We start from the raw sequence: 15,148 nt of genomic DNA on the forward strand, positions 1-15,148 counted from the left end.
TTATTCTCTCTCTCTCAGTAATATGGGGATCTTTTATATAAGTTTTTCCAGATACACTAAGTTTCTATTGATTGCACAATCATTAGCTTTTCTTGTCATTTCATTCCGAAGCTTAATTAAAATGCATTGCTAAATCAGTTTTTTTACTCTGCACCATTTTTTTTTCTTCTGCATTGACAAAGTTCACTTTAAAAAATGGTGGGGAGAAGAGAGTTACACTGAGGATTTTGGATTCTAGCATGCCCAGAGATGGAGGTGGATGTGCTTGAGTGTGTTGGCAAGCTCAGGAAAAGGCATGGCTCTGTAAGACTTTCAGAAGGGCAATCAGGCATGTGGGATGCATCCTGAGGGGTTTTCCGAACTTCTTGGGTGGCAACAGTCACTCCATCATTGAATTTATGCTTCCCAGAGCAGGCAAAGCAAGCCATGCCCAAAAGAGCCCTCTTGGCATACATACCCTACTGTGGAGCAAGCTGCCTCAGAATGGCTGCTTTGTTCATTAAATCATCTGGACAATGTGAAATCATGTTCTACTTCGGTTAATTACTTTCTCCTCACGTCTGCTTGATTTCACTGATACGTACAGTCAATTATCTCCACAGCTAGATTATTAAGTTATGCAGCTGCTTGTGAACACACTGAGAAATGTCAACTTTTGATATAAATTAAAGGTTCTCCTTCTGCCTGCAACAGAAAGCAGCAGGAGAGTTTTCCAGTGCTGGAGACTTTTACTTTCAGAGAGCCAGCCACAAAACCTGCATCATTGCACAGAGATGTTCTAAGTGCTATAAACTTTTTTTGACCCCCATGCTTTTCCTTTTGGGAAGTCTGATCTCTGGCACTCCTCAAAGATTTCTGACCTGTTTACTAAAGCATTTTGCTACTCTCACACTCTTTCATACGTGCCCCCTCTGAACAATGTCTCGTTTCACACATAATTCTCTCTTCTATTACCTCTTCTTCCATGTTGTTTCAATCTCACGTATGGAAAGGTTGTATTTTCTGCCAGCTTTAAGCACATTACATTTCCCCTGCTACCCCAGCTAGTAACCTGTAAGCTTGAAGATATGCACTGTAGAATTACCTCATGCAATACTCACACCCTGCTTAGTCTGTACTGGGCAACAGCAAATAATTGAGTTGGGCATCAAAACCTCTCTTCTGTTTTTTTCCCATTCAAGGCCCTGTTGAGCAAAATCTATCAGCATTCAAGTATTAAAAGAACACAGTATAAATCAACCAGAACAAACTGGCTTACTGGCATAGTATTTTCCCAGATTGGGTTTTCATTTATGAAGTCAATGAATTAATTGCTGGACATACTTAACTGCCTAAATCATAAGCTGTGTTTGCAATCTGGAACTAAGGCGACTCGTTGCTGAGATTTACTTAAAATCCATTTGCCATATTGAGGAAGCAAAAATATTTTGTTTTTGCTTTTTAAATAAAGTCAAGCACAATGAGAAGAGAGCCTCAGTAGATACAGACTTTTAACATTTTGCCATTCCAGCAAAGCAGACAATGATTTTTAAATTACTTTGACATTTCAGGTGAGAAATTTCTGAACCCTCCCTAATACAGAATTCCAACATGACCCAGGATTTTTTCTTTTTCCCAACAGATACCAATACTGTGTAAGAACTGTTTGCTCTCCACAACTGTTGCATACAGTGACATGCAATGTTCCTGATTCACGTGGGATCTGTCTTAAGACAACCACTTAATCTGACACACATTCCCCAAAGAGAAGGATTGTGTAAAGTGTGAAAATAATGAGTTCAAAAATAGAGATGTGCTCTTATTTCTTGGGATATTCCATCACACAGAAGACAATGCTTTTGAAGATTTTTTCAGCATCTTCACACTTTTTCAAGCTTGGATCCAATCATCCTTCCTTTAAATACGGTATATTTGATGCTACTTGCTTACTATGCAGAAGATTAATCCCACTAAAAGCAACTGCCTTGTTTTCTTCAGTATTCCTGCTGTTTTCATGCACACTGGAATTGCCCTTTATGATGGGTGCACACTGACACCTACTGCCTGAAGCAGAGACAACCCTGAAGGGTTTGCATGCACACCGCCCAATTCTATTCTGCAAATTTAGACCACTGTGCCTGTGCAGGATCCTCTCCAGACAATGAAAACATTCCTCTGGGGGCCATTCACTGCCTCCAAATTATGCTCCTGATTTGAAATGCAACAGATCACCTTCTCCCACTGAATATAAAGGGTACTTAGTGAGACAGTCCTAATTAACAGCATGGAATCAGGACTCTCTGTTTCCCAGAGCTCCAGCTAATGACAGAGATCCCTTAGCCTGAAATCAAGGTAGCTGGGCAATAAGAACAAGGGGACCTAGCAGCCTTGTAACTATTTTCAGCCAAGGCTTATTTTATGGACAGTAACATACATCCCATAACATAACAATTTGTAAAAGGGCCCTGCACTCCTGTGGGCTTTAGGACCTCTTACTGCATGTTCAGCCAACAAGGAAGCACTCAAAAGGAAATCAAGCACCTTTCTGAGCAGACACTATACCTATGACTAGTTGTTTCTGTTTCTTCAGAAAATGGACCTGAGAGCAAATACAGTAAAACATCTCACCCAATATACCACCAGTGCTTGACTTGTATTATGTAAAAGGAGTTGTCTCATATAACAACTGTTAAAAGGGTAAACAGGCAGCTGCATTAAATGCTTCTAATGGGATATTAGTACTGCCAGAGAAAAGAAGTACTAAAACAGGTGAAACTGTTTTAAGTCAATGCCTTGCCCTGAACTTGAGGTTGTCAAATGCAATTTTGACACTGCTTGTGACATCAGCTCTCATCCCAATTCCAGTTCAATGCTTTACAAATCAACAAGAAAGCTCCATAATACATCAAAGCTTCTGTCCTTTTCCCCTTTAATATCACTCTGGCTTATTTCAGGTTATACTTATTAGGAAACTGCTCTGGAACCATCTACGTGACTCATATCAAATCTAAAGCAGATCCTCGAGCACAAAGCATGCCTGTAGATTCTCTGTCTTTTAAAAACTCATTGCACATGTTGAGCAAAAGTGTGCTCACAGGGAATTAATCGCCTTTGCCAGATGCTGTTTAATTACCTGAAACTGCACACTGCTTCTCAGTACAGATTACTCAGTATAGCTGGCATTCAGATTTTTCTAACAGAATTAAAAAATCTGTAACACGGCTCCTTATATAACTCTCTCAACTCCCTTTCCCACAAGGCTTCATTACAAAACTTTTGGAACATAGATGCCCTTCAGGCACGACTCCCTAGAACAATCAATCATCCAGCAAGGTTTTCCTCTTCTTTCAACACTGCAGAAATCTCCTTGCCTGGTACTAAGTATAGCTGAGTAAACAAATTGTCTTACCAGGGAATACAGAAAAGGAAAGGACAAACCTGCTCAACAGTCAGGGAATGAATAAAACCACAGAACTCAGAGAAAACCACCTTGCACACTGATCAAACCCACCTCATCGTCCAAATGCCTAACAGGAGAAGGATTCAGCTACAAAATTTCTCATTACTTGCCTAAATTTATTAATTGCCTGATTGTATCAATTTTTTTTCCTCACATACTTCAGAAAACAATCCTTCTCTTTGTCTAAAATACAGGTGAAATACATGCACTCTAGTTCATTTCATATGGTAAATAGGCCCTCCCTGCTCTTTTCTCCATTTTGTAACAGTTTTTGCTTGCTTTTTAACCGTCTTTACAAACCTAACACCATTTGATCACAAGTTACTGAAATCTTATGGGGCCTCATCTGAGTCTTGTAAAAGGGTATTCCTACCTCCCCAAGTCTACTGTAAAAATGTACTTTATACATCCACAAATTTCTGCTTTAAGTGAAATTCATGACCATGTTTGTTTGTTTGTTTTACACCAGTAACTGTTGAAGAAAAAAAAAATATTCCAGCACACTTAAGGAATTCCACAAGCAATCTCTTTCCTCTTGTAGGAAAAAGACCTATAGATCTGAACCCTTCCCTGCCCATCTTCATGTTCTTAGATTAAGGTCTTTTTCTCTATACAGATGGCATGATATAAAGCATTTTGATCAAATTGGATGATATATAGGTTTTTTCTTCCTCTCTATGGAAAGACTTTTCAAAAATAACTTGATTGTGCTTGTATCACCTCTCTTGATAAACTTAGATCACATTTTGCCTCATTTACCACTTTTGCGCCTTTAATGATTCTTTGTATCCTTACAGAGCAAGAGTGATGATCAGTTCTATACTTGTTAATTACCTGTTCCTGCCCCCCCCAAAACAGCCAACCTTCCCCTCCCCCCAAATCAAACCTACCAGAACACCAAAAGACCAATCCAGAACCCTAAAAAAGTGCAATTTTAAAAAATAGTGTATTGGTGGCATCCCAACAGTTCTGACTTGAAGACTTCAAGCATTTGTGTTATTGTTACCATTTGAACAAGAGCATTTGTGCTCGTTTCCACTTAATTAAATTATTGCATAATTATCTATATGAAATTACTGTATAAACAGGGCAGTGGCCTAACTCTGGCTCTATACACACCCTCCTGATTCACTTGAAATTGATTCACCTGTTCATGATACTTGAACAATATTTCAGACTACGTAAGTGTGGCTGGTAGCATCACAAATAGATGTGACCATCATTCAAAGTGGCACAGAACATCCATGCCATACACACAAGTTCTCAAGTCATTCTATAGTTACTCTACAGCATGAATTGCCCAAACAGAACTGGCAACCCTGCCAAATTAACTGCACCTGGCAACTCACCTCAGGAGCATACATTTCTCACTTGTGGTAGATAGAAGCAAAATTTGCAAGCTGCTAGCTTTATTTACAAGGAATTGCATCTCAGCAGTGTTAGAAAAGATGCGAGCTTGGCCTGAAGCCTCACTTGAGAGGTGTGCTGCTCCCTCTCTGCTCTTACTAGCCACTTCACTATCCAACTCTGATTACTCTTGACTGTTGAAGAGATCCCTTCCTGGATCATTTTTCCATGATCCAGGAAAAAACTTAGGAGGACAATTTTATGCAGTAAGGCAGATGGACATGTAATGAAAGCCTACGAATATCTGAAGGACATATACTGCAAGAAAGGAAAAAAAATATGGGGACTATTCTCAGTTGAAAGTCAGGATGAGAATCTAAATTGGGTAAAACGTGACAGAGGGATCTGTGCAGCTAGGAAATTATCTCCAAAAGGCAAAAGCAGAGCCTGCTTGGATGGTTTGGAGTTTCTGAAGCACAGATTAATTAACCTCTGCACAAATACGCTGCAGGGAATGACGATGCTTTATCAGGAGGGCAGACAATACTATGCTACCAGGCTAGTCCATAAACAGTTCACTGACGCACATTTCTGCAGTTTTAATGCAAGTCTCCACATTAAGAGTACTCATAAAATGCACATTTTCTGTAATTTCTGTAGTTTCTGTCACAAAAAATCTCCAAGAATGAGCCCAAGCTACATAGATAAAAAGGAATACATGCAAGAGAATTAACAAATAAGAGGTCACTGTACGAATTACCAATCTCACTGCTCTCATAAAAAGCACCACAGGGACTTTCTATTTGTTTAAACTCCAGTTAGAAGAACCCAATTATAATATCTGGCTGTTCTTCCTCTACATCCCTTCACTGTTAATTGCCCTGGCTCTTGGACTTTCACTAAGCAGAAATGAAAGCACTGGGACTGAGTTGGCTACTGAAGTAAGCAGAGCAAACTTTCACTGATGTCAACAGAATTAGGCCACTTTTATAAGCAGTGACTTTGCCCTCCAGCTGGCAAAACAAGAAACATGATTTGTTCAAATGCAGTCAGGCTGCCATTCCCTCCGGGCAGGCACACTCTGGACCCAGGCCCTCTCCTGCTTTTCTGGGCTGGCTGGGCTGCATCAGAGGAGCGGTTGCTGGATGGGCTGCTGACTCACCATCTGGTTCCTGGTTTCTTTCTGACCAGCACATGATGCCAGTTCCTCAAAGCTCGTGGCAAAAATCTCTCCTGCGCCCACAGATTATAAGCTACTTAAAACAGGCATCTAAACTGCTTAATGAAATGAAGAGAACAGGAAACAAAAGCCCATCTTCTAATTAAGAATTGACAAGACTGGCACAAAAACTTTAACCTTGCCTTTAAAAACAAAGTCTGCTGACATTATTTTTGTCTCTCTGAAGTCTCAGTCATCCCACTAGCTGAGCAATAGTTATCAACTTAACATTAACCTTCAGTTTGATTAGTCTGTGCAGACTTTCTGGAATCGCTCTGCATATTTAATTCTAATAACAAGTCAATCCTGCTCAGAGAAATACGTTAAAATAAATGAGTAAATACCTCACATAGAAGGGTGACATAGGCCGCTCATCTTCTTGGGAGCTAAAAACAAACAAAAAAAATTAAATTTAGTATGCAGCTCTGTCTTGTATCTGCAGTTCATTTACAGCAAGACATTCAGTCTGAAAAAAAAAAAAGAAGTGATTATAAAAGTGAAGTAAATAAAAGAGATAATAAAAGTGAAACAGATTCACTTCTCAGTGTTCACAGATGTGTAACAGTTCCACTGCTACACGGTCAGAAGTCGCTCCAGCTCAGCGGCTGTGCACAGCCTATTCCCATAGCAACAATAAAGCATTTCTGCCAGGAGAAACCACCCGAGCCTTTCGCTGTCTGCTGCTCAAGAATTAGACAACCTGCCTACCTAGTAAAGGTTAAGAATAAAAAAAAAAAAAGACATATTGAGAGACCAAAGAAGCAGCGATGGCTGTACGTATACAGCTAAGAATTCCCTGGTATCGCTGTTGCTGTTGAAAGCTGATTTGATGCCGCTGCAATCTGGCTGAAATGTAGAGGTGTGAAATGACCAAGACACAGGTCTGACTGTGGCAAGTCACATCTGTATAACACTGAATGGATCTGAAGAGAAAAGCATGTTACTTGCAGACTTGAGAATGCATATCTTAGGCATGAGATCAAGGGTTGCAATCGGCTGGCACGGAGCTCTGCTGCCAAAAAAGTATTTCAGTGGTCAACTGCTCTGTCTGAAGCAACCACTTCTTGTGTGGCCAGGTCAGTCTGCAGACAGATCAACTCCCTGATCCGGCTCATCCTGCAGCCACACATGCCTGTGCTGGCACAAGGGTGAGGATGAGTTGCTGAGGTGCTAAAGCTTAAGGTGTAGGGGATTAAGTCAATTTTAGACCATTCTGTTATAAAAAGGGGTCCAAACAAATTTCACCTAGTCGTTCCAACCAAACAAACGGCTGGACTTACAGGGCATTTAGCCCTTGTAGCTCTTCAGAGCAGGAAACTTGCCTTCCTCTAAGCACACAGGAAATGCCACTGAGGTCGATCTGTCCCCAGAGGACTTTTAATTGGGTCTGAAGAGCACAGTAAGTTTGGGAGAAAGGAAGAAAAAAGACGGGAAGCTGCATAAATTACTTCATACAAAAACAGAAAGAATAACATTTCACAGGCACTGGAAACCACCCATTTCCCTACTGTTTTGCTGCTGCTTTAGAAGTCTGGGACTCCACCAGCGCCCTGCAATTTAGCATGAGCAGCCAGTAACTGACATCAACTGGGAGGTCCAGGGCACTGGCATGCTTTGAAGGTGCTCATCATTTTGAAGCGTATTCAGAGGATGAGAGAATAGTCATAAATGCTCTGGGTAAGATGAACTCAGCTTCAGAATTTTATTTATCAGTTTAGAAAAAGCTTCTCTAAGCACAGAATAAAAGCCAAAGGGCCACCACCGTGGGTTTCGTAGCGAGGAGGTCAAATAATCACACCCCCGTTCTGCAGCTTGCGCTGGAGTCAGAAGGAAGCTGGCGAAGCAAGAGGAGCTGCAGCTGGCCCGGAGCCAGGTGAGCGCTGCGCTCTTACAGCGAGCATAGCCAGAGGCAGGCTTCACTGTGGCTTGTTTTGAACTCTGACAATGTTATAACAGCTCCACAAATACGAACACCAAATTTATCCAGGGGGAAGGGAGGAGGCAAGGAATCGGGAAGACCGGGACAGATGGAGCACAAGCAAGCGAGCGAAGCAGAAACCTCACAGGGGTTACCTCTGCATCGCTCCGACTCCCAGCTGCAGCATACAGAAAGTCGTACAGAGACAGCTGGAATCCCCTACAGAAAAGACTGCCCCACTCACTGTGACAGCACACGTCACCCTGGCAGCCCGTAGGGAGCCTGAAACACAGATTGAAGGGGAACACAAAACACCACAGAGCGGAAGGAAGAGAAGCGGCTTCTCAACTCGGTGCGGTCTGCCAAGGCTGACAGCGCCTCTGTAACACAACAGTGACTGGGCAGTTTCCTGCAGCTCCCTGAGGAGACCGAGAGCGTGGCTGCTGCTGGAAACTGGTGCCACTTGCACAAGTGTCCCTTTGGCTGCTCGAGCTGCAGGCAGCTGCTGCTGTGGGAGCCCTCCTGTGCTGTCAAACCCAGCGGGCCTGTGGAGGTGCGCGAAGCAGGCCGAAGGCTCCTGCAGCCAGCGAGGCAGTGCAGAGGCTGCCTGAGGACTGAGGTATGCCCAGAGGGTCTTTGTGAGGAATGGTTACAGATTTCAGACAGCCTAGGAAAAGCAAAGAAAGGTCCCTCAGGGCTGCTTTCCAGAAGGCGACCTGCAGTGAGCGCTTGGGTAAGAATCTCTTCCAGGGACGGACTCCCCTCCGACAGCACCCACTACCTCGCAGTTCATAGGCTTCAGCTGATTTCCTTATTTAGAATTTGCAGAATACTCTTTTTAATACAGCACTTATTAAGAAAGTTTATGACATAACAGCTGTCCTTATAAACTGAACACGGGCAAGTCCCAATGGCACACACAAAACATGAAAAATAAACCGTGTGTGGAGAAGAGTCCGCAGTGCCATCAGGATCTCTGTGCAGCAGCACAACTGCAAATGACAACACAAAATGCTGTTTCAGGTACAAGTGGCAGTTGGCAAATCCACAGCAAACATCCTCTCTTTTCCTTATCTCATGATTTGCAAGTAACTTTGAGGTCACAGAAGCACTGTGATACTGAAAAAGCCCAAATAACTTTCTTATATCCATACTCCCCACTAGTAGCCTTAACGGACCATATGCAGTAGTAGTATTCACCAGACTCCGAAATCTCATGCACTTCCTTTTTTTCCACAGCAGCTATGATATGATCACTGTTCCACAAGTTTAGGTGTTATACATCTGTGCAAAAGATCATTATCCACTCACACAAACCAAGTGAGAAATGAAAAAAAAGCTTTTAAGAATATTAGCTGGGGGTTGGGAATGAGGAAGAAAGAAACGCTATAGAAGACAGAAACCAAATACCAATTTCATTTAGATTACCACATTTCAAAATTTCACACAGTTAACAATGATTACAGCTGTGTATAATCTCTTTTATCCTGTAGTGCTTTATGTTTTTACATATGTAGCATGGATATGTAACTGCGTCTGGGATGAAGAGATCCAAGCTAACCACTGTGGAGCAGAGACTTTTGAAAAAACATAAAATCTTTTAACTTTAAAAGATCTGCATCTGAGCAAAGCAGGTTATCCATTTCCCCCTTCCCAATCATTAGCAACAACATACTCGAAGCATCTTTCCCTAACTTCATGCACCTTCATCAACTCACCTATGCAAGACGGAAGATGAGAGCTGTGTAAATTATGAACAGATTTGAACCAGCTATTTCAAATAGTTTTGAATCCCTCAAGTGAGATGTTAGATGGCCCTACTGCACTCACAGAGCACACAAGGATTCTATTTTGATTAAAATACTTTATGAAAGTCTTAAGTATTGGTAAGATAATATACTGCTGTGCTTATGTTATGCACAAAAGCACAGTTTAATGAAAGAAATAGAAATTGTGTGAAAGGTTTTAAACCTTTATACACCTCATCACATGACCTGTGACATAGAAGAGACAGGCAAGCAAGCAAGAATGTACAAGATATGAATCATAAGTGATCATCAGTAGATATTACACAATAAACAGGGTAGAAGTTGGTTTAAAACCTTCCACGCAGGACTCTTACTCACTATCACTCACACTGTGCTTATTAAAAAAACAACTGCTTGCTCATTTTTAAAACACCTTGCACTGAAGGGGGTTTATTAGTACTGCTAGGAAGCCCTTTCCACCACATATTACATCCTTTCTAAAGGAAATGCTGTCATTAAGATACGCTATACGTTCACCTGCACTGTACTTATGCTCCATATTTCCTCTTTGGTTAAAGGGACCTTTGCAGAAAGAATTTCATACCTGGCATAGCAACCTGGCAAAACAAGTCAGTTGGCCACAATAAGGAAGAGACAAGTCATTCCAAAGTGCATCTCCTATACAGTCTAGATTTCTACCCAGGAAAGAAGTTACCCATTTGGCAAGCAGGTTTAATAACAAATTATATATTTTTATACCCTCAAAGTTTTGTCTATGTTTTACATACTGTTTCATGGCCAGAAGTCACTGAATATACTTGAGAAAGGATACAATAATTAAGAAAACAGATATTTAATCAAATGCCACTGATAACCTGGCCAAGCAGGTGAGGACCAAATATACCCATCTCTTTCTTCTCAGACACATATATTTAGCTCTGCTAAATGAAGGGATTAAACAGAAATTGCTCTTCATGTAATGCCTGGGAGAGCAATTTCTCATACTCCTGTGGATACCTAAAAATCTGGTGCTCTTTTAAAACAGATTTCTTGAAAACAAACAAACAAACAAAAAAAAACAACCAACCAAACAAAACAAAACAAAAAAACAACTTGCTAAAGTGGAAAAAACAAACAAACAAACCTTTTTGCTTTGTAAGTTTATTTTAGTACTGGTGTTCATTGTATCTGTGATCCCCAGAGAGCTAACAGAAAAGTTTGTCAGACTGGAAAGAATGCCACTCTCACCCCTAGTTAGTTTGGCATGACTTAGTATTTTAATGCACATGTATTTTACATCACTCATGCAAGGCAGCCTTTGTGTCTCTAAAGATGGAAACATGAAAGCTTCAGTGAAGTCTAATGGTTAAACAACAAATTTTCAACACGGAACCACCGCTACCTTTTTCTTCCCCCCTCCCTTTTGTAACAGGAGTGTTGCAGGCAACCATCCACCACACCATCACATTCTCAAACATGAAATGATTGTTTTCCTTTTTTTGTGCATGTGTGTCTCATAATGACCTTCCCAAAGAGTAAGGGAGTTCAGCTCACTCCAGAGCTGAAGCTGTAAAACACCCATTTAGACTGATAGTTCCTGATTTATTTCCATGCATATGGGATACCCCAGCACTACTCTGCTCCAGCCCCCTTGCTGGCTTGAACTCTCACCACAGGTCAGAGAATGGCTCCGGGCCCTTCCCAAAGAGCTCAGTCCCAAACAAGGCTATTTGACCTGCTGAGAGCCAAGTCTTAAAGATTTAGGGCCACCAAACCTGTCTCTGAAACAGACATCAGTGGACTTCCCTTCCCATGTCACTCATACAGCTTTACAAGTACAGTGTTTGGAGAGGGCCTTATTGACTTTTTATAAACTACTTTTTTTTTTTTTTTTTTTTTTTTTAAAAAAAAAAAAGGTTTTAATAGTCCTGTTTTATTTGTTCTTAATTATCAGGAGTGCTTCTGTCCTGGTTTCCTGGCACTGCATTACTTCATTGTAAAGCAAACACTGCTTTCCTACTGCGCATCTCTTTCCGAAAGTTAAATGGGACATTTCGTTGCTTAAAATAATGTGTTATTTTGTACAGTCACGAAAATGTACTTTGACTCAAGTGTCAACATTTTGCACCAGAGATGAAGGGTCGCCACACTGGCGGGATCATGCTGCTCAGCCAAGGTCATGTTTTCGCGTAGCCTTGCCATAGCCTCTATTTGTTCTGCCCTCAAAACTTAGATAAAGGAATGGCTCTTTCTATTGCACCACCATCTATTCTGGACTTCAAAAGAAATTAATTATTTTTTAGTGAGAATACTTTTTTTTTTTTCAGGCAATGAGATTTCTGCTTCTAATTTTAACACAGTCAAACAAAAAGCCACTGAAAATTCAGTAGCGTCAAATTACTGAGAGTATAAAAAGTTGATGCAGCTTCTGGGTGGAGAGAAAGAAAGGCTAAGCTTGGGTGACTTGTTAAGACTTTTTGCCCTCTTTTCTTCTTACCATTCAGAACCATAATGCCATCTTGCATTAAAAGACATGCCATTATTGCAACTGAAAAGGATTTTAATAATATTATTGATTTACTAATATCAACATTAATGGCACTAAAAACAGCTTCAAGGAATACACAATTCAGAGGCCAAAGTAGTGCTTTTTGCTGAATTTCCTGACTTATTCAAGCATTTTTCAGCATTTCTTTTTCTTCCCTGAGTTACTTCCCCAAAAAAGTTATTTCAAGCTTGTGACAAATGCAAGACTGAAACTGTCATGAAAATGTATTGCATACTTAATTTCTCAGCAGAGTGATTTACTCATAGTTTGTCCTTAACAGCAGTGGGTAAAAGGTAATGTTTGTGCATGTGAGAAATAGCAGGCAATATAAGTTCCTTCCTTCAAATAAAGCAAGTGTTAAAGTATGTCAGGCAAAAGAAGAAATAATATTGCCCTTAATGAAAGAATAATCATAAATCTAATCTAACACATTAACACTGTGGTGATACATTGGTCATCATTAAAAGCAGCATTTATCATCAATTGTTGAGCAATGCCCCCCTTGCTCTATACCCTTAATCAGAGAAAGAGGAATGCCCTATATAGGAACTGTTGTTTATAGCCATTGTTAAACATATGGCATATGTTTAATACCCATTTCTCTGTGAGAGTTATTTCCATGAAAACATTTTCATTTGACCTAAAGAGTAACTTTCATGCTCAAAAAAAAAGCATCTTCTCTGATATTTATCTCCAGTCTTCCAATAATTACATTTATGCCCAACCGTGTTTTAAAACATAGAATAAAGTTACACTTGTGCTTAAGTACCTACTTAAGCTACTCATTAAATTAGTCAAATGTCAAATATTAGACTTATAAACCAGTATATTTAATTCTGAACTTGCATACATTGCAAAACGTCTTGAATAACTCACATGGGGGTGGATTGGTACTGATTTTAATACTAATCTCCAAAGGATCCTTCCATTTTCCCCAAACTTCTTTAATCAATGTTTTTCCTAGAGGTCTCAACTGAGTTATGTCTTAAGCCAGAGAGATCATAGCGTGGAGCAACGTGACTTCAGGGCAGTAGGAAGTGACCTCTCTGAGAGAGAGTTGCCCACTAATCTTCCAAAAAGCATGGGCTTCTGTGGCCTATTCTAACTGGCATTCACCATGTCAATATTACTATTTTATACGGATAAACGGAGGTGAATATGAAGGAGCACTCCGTCACACGTCTGAGGAGCATGTACTACTTATTATTCTGTTTGCCACAGCAAAGGTTAAAGCATGAGTACCCAAGCCTTTTAATTCTCAGAAAAGCTGACATTCAGTACAGCCATACTGGGAATATACTGCATTATACACAGGCATAACTCTGTGCAGTCTGTATGTGAGAGGGCAGCAAGATTAGGGCAAAAAGCCTGAACTGAAAGAAAAAAAAAAAAAAGATACACTAAAAACATTTTACAAATGTCCTCCCACTTTGAAGAAACATCAGGGAAGTACAGGTTACCCCACAGTAAAATTTAATGGGCGAAACTTCCAGCTGATAAATGCCACTGCAAGCAAGAGGCTGACTTTACTTTTATATTCACATATCTGAATCCAAGAGAACCCTCGACAGTTTAATTTTGTATAATTATTTTCGACTTGCTATCCTCCTGGATTGCAAATATGTTTATCTTTTTATAAAATGACGTCAATGTTAAACAGCCTGCTTTTGTTGTTTTACTTCTAAAACTAGTTGGGGCTTATTATGAAAGCCAGGGCAGCGTCTTTTCTTCTAGTTGTGGCTTGGCAACAGTCCTTACTAGGATAAAACTAGAAAATGGGTCAGAAAGAGGCAGAAGACATGTACCAGCCCAAGTCTCACCTTTTCACAGAATGTAACAGGGTGAAGTTGCATAATGCACGCATACCTGTTGCATTATAATCATGAAGGACTGTTACCAGGTAACCAGCAATGTCTGTTTCAGGATTGTTTGGTAAGAGCTTGCAGGCTTCAAATAAAGTTATCTAGGAGCCCAGCTTTTCAATAAATATTCACATTTTCTTGCTTAATCAGGTAGGCACCATGAGACACCAAAGAAAACATCCACATCAGTTTCCTTTTTCAGTCAGAGGCCCCTCTGCTGCCCGCTTTGTGGTACCCAGGAAAACTTCCACATGCTTCTACATGCATCAAAGTCAAAGCTGTGAGAAGACAGACCACTCAATGGATCAAACACGAGCCTGGAAGGCCAAAAAGTTATATAACATTTTGTGATAGGCTATGACTACGAATTCAGGAAGACAAGGACTACAGGTTTGAATTTCTCTTAATTCCTGACTAGTGAAAAAACAAAACCAAACACACCTGATAAATCCTCCCTACCCCCAGAGGGAGATGTTCCAGAACATACTTCAACAGTGTTTGTGAAACACTCCAGCTACCTTGGATGGAAAGTGATAACAAAGTCCAAAGGATCAGACTTATTTACAATACAACTTTACACACAGAAGCACTCACTAATCTGTTAAAGAGAACAAGGCCGCCAGTAAAAAAAAAAAAAAAAAAAAAAAAAAAAAAAAAAAAAAGGAAGAAAATGCAGTGGAACAGAAATGTGGCTAAAATATTCGGTATTTGTGAAAGACTCCAAGGAAACAAGCTAGTAATGTAAATTAAACAAACCCAATGTGGCTGCAAGCGAGACAGTCCATGCAGAGAACTGCTGCTGTACAGATTAGAAATAGAAGGGAGCGTGACTGCTCCATCAGATATGCATCTAAAAATATTTGTGATGGCTTCTTTTTTGTTCATCCTTGATTTGTTGCAGCAAAGTGCAAAGCAAAGGAGGCCACTGATCACAAACAAGGCCTAAGTGTGTACTTTGATTTCTTATCTCCTATGGAAACTGACAGCTGCAATTGGCGAAGGCGGGCACAGGTTTCAGGTTCACACGACTTTTATTAAACGTGCAGCACACGGAGCTAGAGGAAATG

At 40.4% G+C, this 15,148-nt stretch overlaps 1 protein-coding gene across 11 annotated transcripts in view; it reads right to left on the reverse strand.

Moving 5' to 3' along the window:
* FAM13A (family with sequence similarity 13 member A) overlaps positions 1 to 15,148 on the reverse strand; it is a 127,150-nt gene that overhangs the window by 43,997 nt on the left and 68,005 nt on the right. For all 11 annotated transcript variants that reach the window (XM_068681688.1, XM_068681689.1, XM_068681687.1 and 8 more), the window contains one exon: positions 6,350 to 6,391. In XM_068681688.1, coding sequence (XP_068537789.1) covers positions 6,350 to 6,391 — 42 coding nt within the window. The remainder of the gene's footprint in view (positions 1 to 6,349; positions 6,392 to 15,148) is intronic.

Source organism: Anas acuta, chromosome 4, assembly GCF_963932015.1.
Source record: "Anas acuta chromosome 4, bAnaAcu1.1, whole genome shotgun sequence".
NCBI lineage: Eukaryota > Metazoa > Chordata > Aves > Anseriformes > Anatidae > Anas > Anas acuta.